At 56.4% G+C, this 17,370-nt stretch overlaps 1 protein-coding gene across 1 annotated transcript; it reads right to left on the bottom strand.

The window, feature by feature from the left end:
• Positions 1-10,917: 10,917 nt before the first annotated feature.
• Positions 10,918-15,203, bottom strand: LOC125115293 (keratin, type I cytoskeletal 13-like). Its single transcript, XM_047759344.1, has 8 exons — positions 14,638-15,203; positions 13,475-13,557; positions 13,030-13,186; positions 12,722-12,883; positions 12,507-12,632; positions 12,189-12,409; positions 11,555-11,577; positions 10,918-11,216 (listed from the first exon to the last, which is right to left on the bottom strand). The coding sequence occupies exons 1-8, from the start codon at positions 15,124-15,126 to the stop codon at positions 11,119-11,121; spliced, it is 1,359 nt and encodes a 452-aa protein (XP_047615300.1). The 5' UTR covers positions 15,127-15,203; the 3' UTR covers positions 10,918-11,118.
• Between the last annotated feature and the right edge of the window lie 2,167 nt (positions 15,204-17,370).

Genomic DNA, 17,370 nt, shown 5'->3' with positions numbered 1-17,370 from the left:
GGACCCATTCTTACCCACAGACCCCAACTTAACTCATTTGTGACACAGCGTGCTCGTCCAGAAGTCAGCCCCTCCAAAGCCCCTGACTCGGCTCTCCCCTGTTTGGGGTGTCTGGCTGCTGGGCCTCCGAGTGAATGTTCTCCTTGCCTTGTTAATCCCTTCCCTGTGTAATTCATATCGGAAGCTGATTCTAGGTTTCTCTCCAGGCGACTGAATGAGCAGGTGTCTGTGGCTCCAGCGGTGGCCCCATCACTCAGCCTGGGCATCAGGAGGGCCACCGTGGAGCTCCTGTCATGGCTCAGCTGGTTAAGAATCCAACATAGTATTTGTGAGGATGCGGGTTCAATTCCTGGCCTCACTCAGTGGGTTCAGGATCCAGGTTGCTGCAGCTGCAGCCTGGGTCACAGAGGCAGCTCAGATTTGACCCCTAGCCTGGGAACTTCCATATGCTGCAGGTGCAGCCCTAAAAAGAAAAAAAAAAAAATTAAAAGAAGGGCCACCATGGGCCAAGTCGAGACAAGTGGCTCCAGGACTATAAGGAGAGGCATGTAACTCTCCTGGCACTGGTGACATGCCGGCCAGAGAAGGTCTTTCAGTCACCCTTGGTTCCCAGCCTGTCTCCATGGTGTCGACTGCAAGGCCACCTCTCGGAAAGTGTGTATGGGCAGAACCCCTCTGTTCTATCACAGAAGCCTAGACCCTCGCTGGAGGGATGGAGGCCCGAGTAGAACAAAACCTCTACCTGGATCAAGGAGAGAATCTGGGACACACAGGGCTGCTCATCGCTGGAGACAACTCAGCCCACCCCCACCACCCCCAGGGTAGCCAAGCCCCCGAGAAAATGCACTGGGTACACTGGGGTACCCATGCATCAGGTGCTATCTCAAAGTAGAGTCCCATTCTCAGATATCCTTTCTAACATGAATCAAAACTACAATTGACTGAAAAAAAAAAAAGTGAAATACACCAGGCTAAGAGTCAGGGGGCCTTGTCTCTTGGCCAAGCTCTGCCTCAGACTCTCCACTTGAGTCCCCATCTGAACAGGTAGGGCCTGGACAATGGGAACTCAAGTCCCATCCATGTGAGCTCGTATAGGATTTGAGGCCCAAGTGTGTCCTGTGGAGCTAGCCAGGAGTCACCTGGATGTGTCTGTGACTCATTGATCAGCCACTGTCCCTTCTCTGTCACTGACCACAGAACAAAGAGGAGTTACGGAGGTTCGGCCGGTGATATAACTGGGTTTTCTTTTCTTTGCAAGCCCCCGTGATCCTCAGTCTCCCTGTGCCTCCAGGTCAACGGATGGCCGTTAGCATAACTGACCCCATCTTGGGCCCATTCAGTCCCTCCTATCTTTCCTCTGACCCTACCCAGGACTGTACTGGGCAGTAAATCACTTCCGTATAGTCAAAAATTTTGTAGTTAATAGATATTGTTTAATAGTCACTTGGACCAGGCAGCCTCTAGGTTCTGTTAGACCCTAAACAATGATGAAAACCTTTATAACATATCCCCCGTGCCCATGAGATGAGTTACCCCATAAATCTGTCATAAATTTTTATCTTAAATCTTGACTTAGGAGATCCCATCCTATCTCCAAGCCCCTATCCCCATACCTTAAGTTAATTGTCCCAGTGGCCCCTCAGGGGTGTGGGCTGTAGCCACAAATGCTTCTGGATCACTGTGCATCCCATCCCCCCCAGGAGTATGTTACCCTGTAATAAACGGATTCATTGATTGGATAGAGCTGCCTGCCTCCATTTTGTTTGTTTGTTTGTTTTTCATTTGTTTGTTTGTTAGTTTGGTCTCAGATGCCGTCCCCCTTGGGTGGGCCATTTTCACTCCAGCCATCCTCCCGTACCTGCCCAGCAGGAGAGCAAGACGGCTCAGCTCCCTCCCAGCCTTCCTTCAAAGGCAGAAGCAATAGTAACCCCCACCTCTCAAGGCCAGTCCCCAGGAGGGCCCATTCCGACACTACCTTGTCACCAGGACATTGGTCAGGCATCCCAGCAAGGTCCAGGCTGAAATGACTTCTCTGGCCAACTGAGCCAAATGAGACTGGGCTTTTGAGACACTATCAAGCTGGACCGCAGGGGCCCTGGGCCTGGACTCAGCCAGCAAGCGCCTGCTACTTGCTTCCTCCAAGCCTCAGTTTCCTTCAAAGGTGAGTGGAGCTCTTAAGGCCACATTTGCAGGATTGTGACCACTGGATTGAAACCTGCTTGATAAACGGAACTCTCTCAGTTTAACAGATCAAAACTCTGCTTACAGCCCGTGCATCTGAGCCCCAGTTGAATGCTATTTCCAGAGCACAAACCACTCACCCTTGTTTCATGAGATACTGATTCGGAGGCTTAACAAGAGGCTGTGGCTTGGACTGTGTCCAGCGCTACAGGGGCCCCCTCAGCCAGGACTTTCTGGCCTCTGACCTTTACACTAGAAGCTCCCCAAGGCCCCCGGACCCCACCTACTGCAGACATAGGTTCTGGCTTTGGGGCCACAGAGCTGACAGGATGCTCTCTGACAACTGTGACCCCAGCTTGGGGGCCAGGAAGAGGAGAGGGAATTCTGCTACAAGAACAGAAAACACCCCCACTCTCCCTAAACCCACCTTGGAAGGCCACCAAGTTCAAAATCAACAGCTAAGTGTGCACCTCCTTCTTTGGTAATAAGGGGTCTCTACCCTCAACTGAGCTTCCACCTGGAAGCCAATTTCCTCCAAGGGCAAAGACCCAAGGAATCAAATCTGAGTCTCCTCTTCAGCTGTGAGCTGGCCCTTCAATGCAGAAGGCACCAGGCACCTGTCACCATGTGCCCAAGGAGCCCTGCTCCCCTGGGCTGTGGTCAGAACATGCCGGCACCCACAGTGTCCTGGTGACATCGGAGGAAGCAAGCAGTGGACCCTAGGATAGCCAGGTCACCTACAACAGGACACCAAGGGGAATGAGACCATTCAAAAAGCCCAGTGACTTGGAGTTCCCATGGTGGCTCAGCAGGTTAAGAACCCAACTAGTATCCATGAGGATGCAGGTTAGATCCCTGACCCTGCTCTGTGGGTTAAAGATCTGGTATTGCCACAGGCTGTGGATGGGGCTCAGATCCCAAGCTGTGCCTGTGGTGTAGGCCAGCAGCTGCAGCTCTGATTCAACCCCCAGCCTGAGAAATTCTATATGCTGAAAAAAAAAAAAAAAAAAAAAAGCCCAGCAACTATGTCAGAGTGTCCTGCTGGCTTGGGTTTCATCTTCTCACTTTTCTCCTGCCACCCATCCCATCTTTGGCATCCACACATACAGTCCCACAGAAATTCCCCCCTTAAGAGGCATCTAAGAAACTCTGATCCCGGGAATTCCTATTGTGGCTCAGTGGTAATGAACCCGACTAGTATCCCTGAGGACATGGAGTCAATCCCTGGCCTCGTTCAGTGGGTTAAGGATCCAGTTGCCATGAGCTGTGGTGTCATAGGTCACAGATGTGGCTCAGATCTGGCGTTGCTGTGGCTGTGGGGTGGGCCCCTATTCAACCCCTAGCCTGGGAACTTCCATATGCTGCGGGTACAGCCCTGAAAAGGCAAAAAAAAGAAAAAAAGAAAAAGAAAGCAATGCTGATCCCATGGCTTAACATTTTAGACACCTGCCTAGAAGTCACCCAGAAACAGGGAGACCCACACCGGTCTCACTGCCCTGAACGCCAGTGTTTTCTCTTAGTATCAAAGAATTTGTTCAAGCAACAAAGCGCTTGGGTTTCAGGCCCCTCCCTGAAAAGCAGAGTTACTGTACATTCTGTGTCAAATAACCACATCAAAAGCTCCGGCCACACCTCCTGCCAGCTGATGTTAGATCCTCGCACAGACCTGCGGGAACAGGTACACAAAGTAGAAGGAAGCATTAGGGGAGGGAAAACAAACTGCAATTAAAGACATTTGGAAGCACCAGTTTCATTTGTCCAGCAACTCCGAGAAAAGGCTCGCTCTTTGGGTTTGGAGGGTGAAAAGGCTCAAGGTGGTTGGCCGACCTGCTAAGGGCAGGGCTGCCGGATTTAGCAAATAAAAATACATGCAACAGTTAGGACATATACTTTTTTTAAAGGTTTTCACTGGGTATCTGCAATTCCAGTTTAACCAGGCGCCCTGCATTTTCCCTGGTAATGCTCGGTAACGAAGCCTCACTGGTTGAGAACCTTGGCCAAACAAGTCACAAATGTCCCTTCCATCCTCCCCCTGTGACCAGTGACCCCAGGGGGCTGCTCTCAGAATCAGCTTCCCTTAGAAAATTGTGACTTTCTGTCCTTCGTAGCCCCATCTCAGGGGCGGCTGTTTTTGCCCTCACAGGCCGGGCGAGCAGGACTCAGAAGGACAGTGCTAAGTGGTCCTTTCTGTCTCCTGGCCACCTCGGTGACATTCCACCCTGATGGCAGCTGCCATGGTGACTCAGATCTTCCTGGGCAAGATTTGGCAAGTCCCTCTCTGCTCCATTGCTTGCTCCCCTGACCCGTGCCCCAAACTTCCGCCTGCCTGCTGCTGTCGCCAGGCCTCCCCAGACTCAGCACAGTCTGAGCACAGGCTAAGTGACCATGGGGGGGGGGGCTCCCCGGCTCCCTGGCTGCCCCTTTGCAGGGCCTAGAGCCCACGCTAGGGGACTTAGGACAGCAGGCGAGGTGACCACATCCTTTGGCTCCTCCCAAGACTCTAGGGCGCTGCCAGGCTGCTGGGCATCCAGCCTCTCAACATGCTGCTCTGTGGATGGGCCTCGCTTGACCCCTTCACCAGACCCAGAACTCCCCGGTACCTCTCATCTCCCCCAGAACACAAAGGCACTTTCTCTCCTGCTGGGATACGGTTTTGGCAATGATCCAGGGCTCCAGGATGCTGCCCCAAATTTCTCTGGCCAGTGGAGAGACCCAGGGAGTCACCCTGACGCCAATCCCAAGCCGTACCTCTCCAGTTCTCCCGAAACAAGCTCTCTCTTCCGCATCCTAGAGCCACTTCCATCTCACCTACAGGCCAGCAGCCCCGGCTGACCCCTCCTGTCTGGAAGAGTCCAGGGCATCCTATTCAGATCCACTCAGAACCTAAGTTCCCCACCCACCCAGCCAGCTTAGATGGAGAATTCCAGCACTGTCACTGTTCTCCCTGCTGTACTTGGAGAACCGGTGGTTTGTGGGAGACGCACGGCCAGAGCCACTGGGAGAAGAAGCTGGTACCTTGGTCTCCCGCTTCCCTTGATTCAGGTACCACTTAACTGAACCACAAAGCCCATTCCCCAAACACCTTGTTTGATTGGATTCCATCGTCTGCGTTTACAGGGGCCAGTGGGCCGTCGACCGCACCATCTTCCTGCTAACGACCACGTCTGCAGATGAGACTGTGGGCTCCAGGCAGTAATTAACTATGCTTTCCACTTGGGGATTCTGCTTTCAAACTCCTGAGATGCTCAGATGAAAGAAGCCACAGAGTTATTATGGGTGTTCATAAAAGTGGGCCAGGAGGAGTTCCCGTCATGGAGCAGTGGTTAACGAATCCGACTAGGAACCATGAGGTTGCGGGTTCGGTCCCTGCCCTTGCTCAGTGGGTTAACGATCCGGCGTTGCCGTGTGCTGTGGTGTAGGTCGCAGATGCGGCTCGGATCCCACGTTGCTGTGGCTCTGGCGTAGGCCGGTGGCTACAGCTCCGATTAGACCCCTAGCCTGGGAACCTCCATATGCCACGGGAGCGGCCCAAGAAATAGCAAAAAGACAAAAAAAAAAGTGGTCCAGGAGGGTGAATACCAGCTCTTTGCCAACTGGCCCCAATCCCTCCCACCCCCAACCGTTGCCCACCCACCCCATCCCTCCCCAACACTGATGGGGATGGAGAGTCTGATGTGCGCTCAGATCCTTGAGACCCTCCCCGCAAGACAAGCTGCTCTGCATACCCTGCTCCACCCCGGGCCCCCAGCAGCTCCAGGAACACCATCCAAGAGGCGGCAGGTTGCAGCAGCCCCGAGATGCCCTGACCCAAACAGGGGGAGAAGAAGGGCCCGGGCACTGATATGGAGAAGCTGGTACAGAACATCAGCACAGCCCCTGGACAGAGCCCTCCCGTGACCTCGCCTTCTCCTCTTCCCGCAAGGGCGAGTCCCCTTGCCAGGAAGCCCCAGGCACCCGCATCTCAGCTCCACGTCTTCTGTGGACCCTCAACGCTGCCACCCAAAACAGAGGGTCAACAGGCACCCGAGGGCTCTCGGAGCCACAGCTCTGCCCTCAGCCACACCCTGCTCGGCCCTCTGCCCAGCTGCCCCGCTAGAGGCTGGGGACTGGACGGGGCCTCATCTGGGGACCAGTCCTGGGTGGGACCAGGTCTGGGGTCCTGTCCCTCCATCCTGTGTTGCAGCAGGTGGCCAGTGGCACTGACCTGCTTTCTGGACTCAGCCTGCCCCCTGCAGGGCCCAGGCAGGACACACAACCCCATTGGGAGGTCAGAGGTACACTGGTCCCTCCACCCAGGGTGGAGGCTCGGGGAGAAGGAGGGGCCTCTTGCTGGGAGTGCAGAGGAGGTGAGAGTGCAGCCAGGAGTCACAGGGTGGCACGGCAATTAGCCACCTTTGCGCAGCTCTGCCATGGGGAGTCGCTTCTCTCCAGAGCTCTGGGGCACGGGGATGCCACAGGCACATTCCATGGTGACACTCTCACTTCTGGCCCAGATTCCAGAGCTGAATGGTTGCCTTCTTTTTTTTTTTTTTTTTTTTTTTTTGCTTTTTATGGCCACACCTGAAATGTAAGCAAGTTCCCAGGCTAGGGGTTGAATCAGAGCTGCACCTGCTGGCCTACACCACAGCCACAGCCACACGGGATCCAAGCTGCGTTTGTGACCTACACCACAGCTCAAGCAACTCGGGATCCTTCAGCCACTGAGCAAGGCCAGGGATCAAACCCGCATCCTCATGAACACTAGTCAGATTCGTTTTTGCTGTGCCACAATGGGAACTCCCTGAATGCTTGACTTTGACAGAGAGCCAGCCACGGCCTTGGAAAGCATGTCAGAACATGGGTCTCAGCTCTCACGCAGGGCAGGTGGTTTAACGAGTCTGAGCCTCGGTCTTCGGGTGTGTACAATGGGCACAACACTGCCCACTAGAGGTTGTTGTAAAGCTGAAATGAATGAAAGGATGAGAGGGAGCTCTGGAAGGGGACGAGGGCCACACACTTTATTACTTTCCCCTTGATTAGCCTCCATCTGTTGCGGCATCTCTGGCGTTGACTTGTGCTCACTCACAGTCACGGACCGAGGGGTCAGTCCGACACCATGGACGGGGCTGGCCCTCTCAGCCACAGCCCTGGGGAGCAGGAACATGAGCCTTGGGGCAGGGGGGGCGCTAATTCGGGGAAGGGGCCGTATCAATCCAGCGGGCCTGATAAAGCGGCCCTCCATTGAACGGCTGCCCCCCCACACACACACAGAAGTGTAAGGGGATGAAATGAGTCCTGGATAGAAAGGGTGGCTCATCCTCCTTCCCCCACCCCCACTGCCCCCTCCTCCTCCCCTCCACCCCCCCCGCCCCCTCCTCCTCACCCCCACTCCCACCCCTTCCCCCCACCTCAGACCAGAGCCCTGGGGCAACCACCCCATCCTGCCCAGGAAGGCTCCCGGGTCAGCTTCAACGGGAACACCCCCACTTGGACGCCCCTCCCAGCTGCCCTGGGGTATCCGACAGGGCCACCGAGGTCCTTGGATGGAGCCCCACTTCTCCGTCTCCTGCCTGGGGTTTGGGTGAAAGGGTCCCGGGCCCAGGGTCCAGCTCATGTCGCTGTTTCACTTGGATGACGAAGCCCAGCCCGACCAGGCCCCCAATGGCAGCTCAGAACAGGCAGGGGCTCTCGGGGAGAGGAGCTGCTCCAGACCCTGCAGGCCTGGGATGCGGACCCCAGGGGCTTGCACCAGCCCCGGGGCTCAGCTGTGAGGGTCCCCCCTTTCCCCTTAGGCACACCAGACCGCAGCTTACCTACCTCCTTCATTGCCCAGACCTTGTATCCATCACTCCTTCCTCCATCCAACGTGTTTACGGAGCTCCCATAATATCCTAGTTTTGAGGATGGTGAAAACAAAACCATCCCTGCCCCGAAGGCGAAACGTTATTTATTGAGCACGTACTACCTGCTGTGCTGTTCTAAGCACCTGACTGTCATCACCTCCAAGGGAGGTGGTACCTGGCAGGTAGGAAAGGGAGCTCACAGGGTTAAGGGGCTTGGCCAGGGTTACAGGAAGAATACGTGGCAGAGCCAGGACACACACCAGGGCGGCATGACTCCAGAGCCCGTGGCCCTGGCACCCTGCCCTCTGATAATTGGTCATTGATAATGGCCAGCCGTGCAGGGGGCCTTGGGGATGGAAGAGGAAGCCTGGGAGTCGTGCGGAAAGAGCCGAGAGCTGTGGCAGACAGTGAGCCTTTGAAGATGCAATAATTTACTGTCGTTGGAGTCGCCTCCTACAGCCTGTCAGTCCCTGAAGTCCCTCAAGACAGAGGGGGGCTTTTGTGCGTCTCTTTCTCTCCAGGACCCAGCACCATGCCTGGTACACAGTTCTCTGAGTAAATGCTGCTGACGAAATAGATGAGCGGAAAAAAAGCACCCAGGTTTGGGGAGTGGAAACCTTGTCTTCTTGCTCTTTTTTTTTTGGTCCGCACTTGCGGCATATGGAGGTTCCCAGGCTAGGGGTCGAATCGGAGCTACAGCTGCGGCCTATACCATAGCCACAGCCATGCTGGATCCTTAACCCACTGAACGAGGTCAAGGATCGAACCCGCAACCTCAAGGTTCCTAGTCGGATTCATTTCGGCTGCGCCACAACGGGAACTCCTCTTCTTGCTCTTTGATGTCTGAGCTCCCCACACCGTTCTGGGCGTGGGGACGAGAGCTGAGCCACACTTTGTTCTGCAGTAGGAGTGGGATCTGGGATGAGGGGAGGGCAACACTCTCCTGCTCCTGACACCGCGCCCCCCCCCCCAAAAGCTTAGCCAGCTGAGCGGGGCCATGTCTGAGCCAACCCTGAAGGACTAAGCCAACTGCCTGGAGCCCAGACAGGCTTGGGTGGAGGAGGAGGAGGAGGAAGAGGATGAATGAGGGTGGTGACTGTGGAGGGGGAGTGGAGAGGGGGCAGAGGAAGGGGTAGTTGGCAAGAGTGGCGCCCCTCCGTCCTCTGGCTAAAACCCCATGGCAGGACTCAGATGGCGTCCTCCAAGAGGCATCCTCCTGTTCATTCACTGCTCTTTCCCCTCAGTGAGCCTTGGCTCAGCCCCAGCAGCCGGCTGGACTGCCCCCCTCAGCGCCCGGTCGATGCCAGGGCAAGTGGGCGCAGACGGGCGAACCCCTGAGTGCACCCCACGCTGTCCCAGCACCGCCGACGAGGGGGTGTCCATCTCAGGCGGAATGTTGAATAAAATCTGGGGTCTCCGATGAAACAAAGAGAAGTAGGGGAGAAAGCTCAGCTCAGATCCGGGTTACTCATGGCACAAGGGCATCCAGCCGCATGGCTGGGTCGCTGAGAGCAGGACCTTGGGGTGGGCTGGGGAAGCCAGGGTCAAATTCAGGGCCAGGGAGAGGCAGGAAGAGGCCAGATCCTTGTGGTTTCTCAGCCAAAGAGGAGTCTGGACTTTCCTCGGGGCCAGCAGGGAGCCACTGTGGCACTTCTAAGCCCAGAGGATTTTCCAGCAATCACCCGCACAGGGGCATAGAGCATGGATGAAGGAGAAGCTCAAACTGGAGGCAGGGAGGCCAGGGAGGCCATGGCAACACATCCAGAAAGTTAAAACTGGGCAAGAGGAGTTCCCATTGTGGCTCATTGGGTTAAGAACCTGACATAGTGTCCATGAGGACTCAGGTTCAATTCCTGCCCTCGCTCAGGGGGTTAAGGATCTGGTGTTGCCGTGAGCTATGGCCTAGGTCGCAGACCCAGCTTGGATCTGGCGTTGCTATGGCTGTGGTGTAGGCTGACAGCAGCAGCTCTGTTTGGTTTCTGGGTCCTCTGGGATGGAGGATGAGGAAGGAGCAAAGCTGGGAGAAAGAGGGGCGCCCCTTCAGGCAGGTGGACCTAGGAGGTGATGGCCGGCTCCTTTGAGCAGGTGAGCCTAGAACAGAAGAGAGGGGCCTTGCTGGAGAGTCATCTGAACGTGCTGGCAGTTGTGACCGTGGACATGTCCCAGTCGGCCCAAGAGGGGCGGGGGGCCGAAGGGATGGTGGTGAAGAGGAAAAACTCATGAGGGCCCAGATCAGAATCCAGGGGACTTGTCACCATAAGGAGTAATCAGAGCAAGAGGAGGCTGCACGTCTGAGCTGGGATGTCCTGAGAAGCAGGGGGGAGAGGGGAGCAGAGGGGAGGCTGGGAGGAAGGTCAGCGCAGGCCGAGGTGACTCCTTGGGTCATGCATCTGGTCACTGAGTGGCTTGGAGTGGCAGGACTTTGGAAGGAGCCAAGGGGCCGGAAGACTGCACGTCTGGGGGCCCATTGTCTCAAAAAGAAGGTCTCTCCGCAGGAAGCAGGGAGGCAGCCAGGTGGGCATGGGGCTGGGTCCTGGGCCTCTTTCTCCCCAACTCAGCCCCGCGCTAGCCCCTTGCATCCTGCCTCCTCTGCACCTCTTCCTCGCATCACCCCGTCACCTGACTCTACTGGAACCCCGTTGCTGCCTTACTACTCGGCACCCTCTAGGGTGCTGAACTGGCCCCGATTGTCCATGTTTGCTGGGTGCCATTCTCCGTGAGCCACCTGTGTCCCCAGTGTTTGTCATTATTACACCCGTGGCTGATGGTGGGCCCTTCCCATCTGGGAGCTCTCTGGGCCGGGCCCCGTCGGCCCCGTTGGGGGAGCCTCTCCGCCCAGCCGCACCCACTCACCCACAGCCCCCATCAGGGCTTTGGCAGGTACCACCCTCAGAAACCAGACCAGAGTCAAAAATGTGTTTGCAAAAGGCAGGAAACTTTATTGAATGATCTTTCCTTTCTAGTAGAGAAGCTGAGAAACCAAAGGAGCCAGGTCAGGGAGAAGAGGAAGCAGACTCTGCGAAGAAGGGCAGGGTGCACCCGCCCTGGGGAGGACTGTCAGCTCTCTCCTCTTTCGTGGGGCGCTGAAGACAGAGGGAGGGGCTGCCTGGCCGATTTAAGGCCTGCTGCTTTCTAAAGTGCGGCGTGTGGGGCCATTGCTGCTACCGCTACTGGAGGTGCTAGCGGTGATGATGGCGCTGTGGCTGACGTTTCCTGGGAAACGGAGGGGGCAAAAGACATTCAGGCTGCTGGAGAAGACCCATGTGAGGCCAGGTCAGGCCCCCAGGAGGGCCCCAAACCTCCGATGGGTCAGGTGAGGGGTTACTTGATGGGGGCTCTCTCCACGACAGCCCTGGGGGTCTGTGGGGCGCAGCCATCCCTTTTGAAGGGACAGCAGAGCAGCGAAGGACCCCTTCTGCCCCGGCCCCCTCCCTCCCTACACTGGGGAGCCCAGCACTGGCCCCCCCCACCCCACCCACCCCACCCCCACCCCCGGGGGGGCAGGGCAGGACCTGAGCCTGCCTCTCTCTTCCACTGAGTTCCTTCCTTACCTCCTGTGGCGAAGCCGGGCAGCCTGGGAGAGAGGAGAGAGGCAGCCGTGAGCAGAAGGCAACCAAGAACGGTTGCTTACTGTCCTCTGAGGGAGCAACTCAGATCCCTAGTTGGACAGGCCCCTGCCTCCCGCCAGGTTAGACTCTTATCCCAGCTGTGTCCCGAGCCCACGGCGCAGCAACCTCAGATGCCTGTCCATCTATCTGTCTGCAAAGCCTCAGGAGAAGATGTCATAGGGCGTTTGCTAGACGTTTTACCCACCTTCTGGTTCACTGGGCCCCCTCCCCTAGGCCCATAAGGATGGCCTGGTCCCTGCCCGTAGTCTGAAGGCAGCTAAATCTCAGCTTTGTTGGGCTGACCTGAATCCAAGCTAATCCTTTCCCAATATGAGATCTTTCCCCCAAGGCCCCCAGTCCTGCCCGTCTAATCCGGAAGCCCAAATCAGCAATGAAAGGCAATGTCCCCACAGTCTGACTCCAGCGGACAAGGAGGGAGCTCTGGTCCTGGGTCTCCGTCCAGGCTGTTGAAGTGCCCACAGGTGCTCTCCCCTCCCAGACTTCAAGGCCTGAGCCCCAAGGCCCTGCCCTCTCTGCCTTCTGAGGTCCTGCCGTCACTCTCCTCCACGTGACCTACTTGGCGTCCTGGCCCTCCAGCAGGCTGCGGTAGGTGGCGATCTCCTGCTCCAGCCGCGTCTTAATGTCCAGGAGCATCTTGTACTCCTGGTTCTGGCACTCCATCTCACTGCGGAGCTCGCTCAGCTGGGTCTCGATGCTGCCGATGAGGCCCTGGATCTGCTGCAGCTGCAGGGCGTAGCGACACTCCGTCTCCGCCAGCGAGTTCTCCAGTCCCGCTTTCTGGTGGGGCAGCAGAGGAGGAGGTCTGAGGGGGGCGGGGCCAGGCCAGGGGGAGGCCTAGAGGGGGCGGCCGCTGAGCAGGGGACGACAGGGGTACCGTGCTGAGCTGGGACTGCAGCTCGATCTCCAGGCCCTGGAGGGTTCGCCTGAGCTCTGTGATCTCCGTCTTGCTGGTCTGGATCAGGGCCGTGCTGGAAATCACCTCCTTGTTCAGCTCCTCGATCTGGAAGGCAAGCAAGACAGAGGTGACGGAGGAGCCCGGCAGGAAGGCCCTGGCACCCCCCGGCTCAGCGGGCTGAGAGGGCCAAGGACCTTTTTGTTGAACCATTCCTCGGCGTCCCGGCGGTTCTTCTCAGCCATGGCCTCATACTGCTCCCTCATCTCCGCCAGCACGCGGGTCAGATCCACGCCGGGAGTGGCGTCCATCTCCACGTTGACCTGGCCGACCACCCGGTTGCTGAACTCCTTCATCTCCTGTGGGGATGAGAAAGAAAGCTGTGTGACGCTCCCCCCCTCTCCTCCACGCTGAATGCGGCTGGCATGTTCCAGAAAGTGCTTCCAGGTGCCAGGGTGGAGGGCTGAGCCGGCCTCCCCATGCTCGCCTCCCCCTCCTCCCTCACCTCCTCGTGGTTCTTCTTCAGGTAGGCCAGCTCCTCGTTCAGGCTCTCGATCTGCATCTCCAGGTCGGTCTTGGTCAAGGTCAGCTCGTCCAGCACCCTGCGCAGGCCGTTGATGTCGGCCTCCACGCTCTGGCGCAGGGTCAGCTCGTTCTCATACCTAAAGGGTTTTTTCCATTGAAAGAAACAACATTGGAAATGGCCTTAGACCCTCCCCTAGCCCTGCAAGGACTCTGCTGCTTCCCCAGGACCTGCAGTCCTGGGATGCTCTGGTTTCATTGTTCAGAGGAGCACTTGTCTCAAACAAGAGCTGCTGCGCTGTAAGTCAACTCGATGTTTTTTTCATTTAAAACAGTCAAAAATAAAATAAAAGACATCCCATCAGCAACAAAATAAATGAATGAAATAAAAGAAAACAGGAGCTACGAGGAAAGGGAAAGAAACTCACTTGAGCCTGAAGTCATCCGCAGCCAGCCTGGCGTTGTCAATTTCCAGAACAACCCGGTTGTTTTCGATGTTGGCCGCCTGGATCTGCAAAATACAGAAGGGCACCGCTGGAGGGTCCACGCGCTTGGGGCGGGGACCGAGAAACGTGGGCAGGACAGGAGGCTGTCAGACTCTGCCTCTTCGCTGCCCCTTTGAGCTGGGACAAGGCAGTTATCTCTGGGCCCCAGTTCCTCTTCTGTAAAGTGAGGGACAGGGCGGGTGCCTCTGGTTTGTTCCGTCCGGCTAGCACTGTACAGGGGCTCATGGTGGGAAGACCCGACTGTCGTGGGGAGCAACCCCAAAGGGACATGGGTGGTTAGTCCCCTCCCCGCAGCCTCAGACGAGCTTCCTCTCGAGGCTGCTGTCTTGAGAGCCTCCCTTCTCCTTCAGATCAGGAGAAAATCAGCTCGGCTCTCCCCACAGTTCACAGTAACTTCACAGGAGCTTGGCCTCCCCCCCCGGAGCAGAGAGGAATTCCAACAAATACCCCCAACCATGTGAATTTCCTGTCAAAACATCTGTGTTCCAGAGCATTTAAAACCCACCCCACGGAGCTGGGACTCAGCCCTGGCAGGTGGACTTCTGTTCCAACAAGTTGGCATCACAGCGTGATGGACAGGCCTCAACAGAGAGAATCGAAGCTTGGCACTGCCTAAGCCTCTGCCTGCGTCTTCCCCACCTGGTCGCGGCCCATTGAGAACACCGTTTAAAGGGGCCTCCTGCCAACTAGTGTTCCCGGACTAATGAATGCACATGTACCCTTTTCTCTGCTGATTTTTGTCATCCTGAGTGGCTTTTTAAACTGTCATGGATTCCAAATAACCCAGTGGTTTAGGATTATAGCACTGAAGTCACTAATGACATAACTGTTCGGAAAGCAGTTTTAAAAAAAAAAATCTGGGCGTGCAGAAGAACAATAAAAAGGAATCATGGGAGAAAACACATTTGGGAACATCGAATGAGAAAGTCCCTCAGGAGAGAGGCTTGGTAAGAAGTAAAAGACTAGATTTTTCGCCACAGGGAGGGGCCACCCTGCATCTTCGGGTCCCCTCGGGGAACTGCTTTCCCTGGTCTTTCTGGCTCTGCCCTGCACAGAGGAAGCCTCCTCAGCCTGCGAGGGCTCACCTTGTCCCGGAGCTCCTCGATGGTCTTGAAGTAGGGGCTGTAGTCGCGCTCCGGGCTGCTGGGGCTCTGCTTCTGGTACCAGTCACGGATCTTCACCTCCAGGTCAGTGTTGGCCTCCTCCAGGGCGCGCACCTTGTCCAGGTAGGAGGCCAGGCGGTCGTTGAGGTTCTGCATGGTGATCTTCTCGTTGCCAGCAAGGAGGCCGCCATCGCCACCCCCGAAGTCCCCGAAGCCAAAACCCCCAGCGACACCACCTCCGAAGCCACCTCCAAAGCCACCTCCAAAGCCGCCTCCAAAGCCAGCTCCAAAACCACTACCAGCCCCGCCACCGAAGCCGCAGCTCACACCGCCCCCGTAGCCCCCGGTGGATCCCCCAGAGACAAAGCGGGATGAGCAGGTCGAGATGCTGCGGCCTCCCCCCAGCTGGCAGGAGCCACCCCCGAAGCCACCTCCATAGCTGGCGGAGGAACTCTGCAGGCGACAGCTCATGGTGGGAGCAAGATGGGCAGAGAGCAGGTGCAGCAGGAGCTTGGCTTAGCCTGGCCGAGGACTGTGGCTCTACCCCCAGAGTGGATGCCTTTTAAACATCATCCAGGGGGTTGGACATCTTCCCTCCTCCCTTCCCCACCCTCTGACTAGTGCCAAGTGCATGTCTGTTTCCCACAAGCCAAGCGACCTCTACTTTCCAGGGTGGGTTGTGTCTTTGGGGTGGGGGGGGGCTTTTTTTTTTTTTTTAATCCTTCACAAAAGGGATGATTCAGAGGAAAACAGTGTTCAACTTGAGACTGTCCTTTGACAACTGAATTCTGTTTCACCTCTCCACTTAGAGAACTCCCTCGCACAGGCTCCTGGCCCCACCCAATGTTAGGACGAGGACAGAGCTGCACCAGTAAGCCAGGGAGTCTTGCCAAGGACGGGTGGCTGCAAAGCAGCCACCAGGTATGCGAGGTCACCGCAGCCCTCTGCCCCGCTTCTTCCTAGTTCTAAAAGTTCCACATGGAAGGTTCATCATCCTTCGTATTTCTTCTCCTCCAGGCTCCCTGCCATCATGACACACTTTGCTTGGTCCTGTAGAATCAATGACCTTGAAAGGGTTTAGGCTGAGAAAAAAAAAATGGCTCCAAGGCCATCAGATAAAATCACAGTGGCGAAGTTCCCGTCATGGCGCAGTGGTTAACGAATCCGACTAGGAACCATGAGGTTGCGGGTTCAATCCCTGGCCTTGCTCAGTGGGTTAAGGATCCAGGGTTGCCGTGAGCTGTGGTGTAGGCCGGCAGCTACAGCTCCGATTAGACCCCTAGCCTGGGAACCTCCATATGCCCCAGGGAGCGGCCCAAGAAATGGCAAAAAAAGACACACACACAAAAATCACCTTGGCAAGGGGTCTTTGGGACCATCCAGCACATCTGGGGGAACGAAGGCAGAGAATGAGCCAGCAACCCTGCACCTTACGATAGCTAATGCCCCCAGATCCCTCACCACGAGCAGGCACTGGGCTAAGAAATTGATGGCAACCGCCTCTTTAATCTTTGCAGCAACACTGTAAGTGGATCCTGCAATTATCCCCGTTTTCCACAGGAGAAAACTGAGCCTGAAGGGCAGAGTCCGGACCGAACGAAGCCAAAATCTGATTCTGCCTGACACTCAGGCTCATTTTTTAGGAATATTTTTTACACAGTAAAATGCCCAAATCGTAAGTGTCCCGCTTCACACACTTTTACCCATGTACGAAGTCGGAAGCGTGTGTTTACTTGTGTCACCACCACCCAGGGCATTTGCAGCCCCCATAAAGCTCGCTGTACTTTTTCCAGGTCAGGTGCCCCCCACCCCACCCCCCGTACACTCTGGGTCCCCAACATAACCACAACTCCAGTTCTGTCACCATAGATCAATTCTCTAATGTGTCCCCCCCCCCAGGGATATTGGACAGTGTCTGGGGACACGGTGGTTGTCGTAACAGGGGGACGCTGCTGGTATCTGGAGGGTAGAGACGAGGGACACTTCCAAACCTCCTCCAGAGCCCAGGACAGCCCCGCCACCACCCTGAGGTCTCCAGCCCAAAAGGTCCCCAGTGTCAAGGTTGAGAGGCTCTAAATCAGCCTGGCCCGTTTGTTTAGTCCCCTCATTTCGGCAGCAGCCACAGAGGCATGGCCACATGCAGAAAGGACATCTTGTGCTACTCAGCTGGGGCTCTTTCTAGCCCCTCAGTCACATCTTAGCTTGTGAGCCCACACAGGACAATGTGACCTAAGACCTGGGTCCAGGAGTTCCCATTGTAGCTCAGCAGTAATGAACCCGAGTAGTATCCATGAGGATGCGGGTTCAATCCCTGGCCGTGCTCGGTGGATTAAGGATCTGGCGTTGCTGTGGCTGTAGCGAAGGCCAGAAGCTGCAGCTTTGACCCCTAGCCTGGGAACTTCCATGTGCCAAGGGTGTGGCCCTAAAAAGCACACGCGCACACACACACGTGCACACGCATGCACAAAAAAGACCTGGGTCCAGGGTCTCTGCCAAGGAGCCTGGGATGTGGCTAAAAATGCAGTGTCTGCTGAGTAAGTCTGCTGGAGGGGTCCTTACCACTCAGGCCGGAGGAAAAGGGCCCTGAACTGGCTCTCGGAACCCAGGATAGGAGAAGTTCCAGGGCTGAGCATGGGGGACCCTGGACTCGGGCTCCCAGCCCCGACTCACCACTCACTCAATCCTAGGATTGCCCTAATCAGCCTCCCAGGAGCG

The sequence above is a fragment of the Phacochoerus africanus genome, chromosome 14 (assembly GCF_016906955.1).
Source record: "Phacochoerus africanus isolate WHEZ1 chromosome 14, ROS_Pafr_v1, whole genome shotgun sequence".
Taxonomy (NCBI): Eukaryota; Metazoa; Chordata; class Mammalia; order Artiodactyla; family Suidae; genus Phacochoerus; species Phacochoerus africanus.
This window is presented reverse-complemented; position numbering and strand designations above follow the sequence as displayed.

What these genes read in the sequence shown, in the direction of transcription:
- LOC125115293 (XM_047759344.1), bottom strand. Translation starts at nt 15,126, where the DNA reads ATGAGCTGTCGCCTGCAGAGTTCCTCCGCCAGCTATGGAGGTGGCTTC. An exon ending in TGAAGAAGAACCACGAGGAG is followed by an intron (nt 12,884 to 13,029) that starts GTGAGGGAGGAG and finishes TCATCCCCACAG; the next exon opens with GAGATGAAGGAGTTCAGCAA. An exon ending in TGCAGTCCCAGCTCAGCACG is followed by an intron (nt 12,410 to 12,506) that starts GTACCCCTGTCG and finishes CTGCCCCACCAG; the next exon opens with AAAGCGGGACTGGAGAACTC.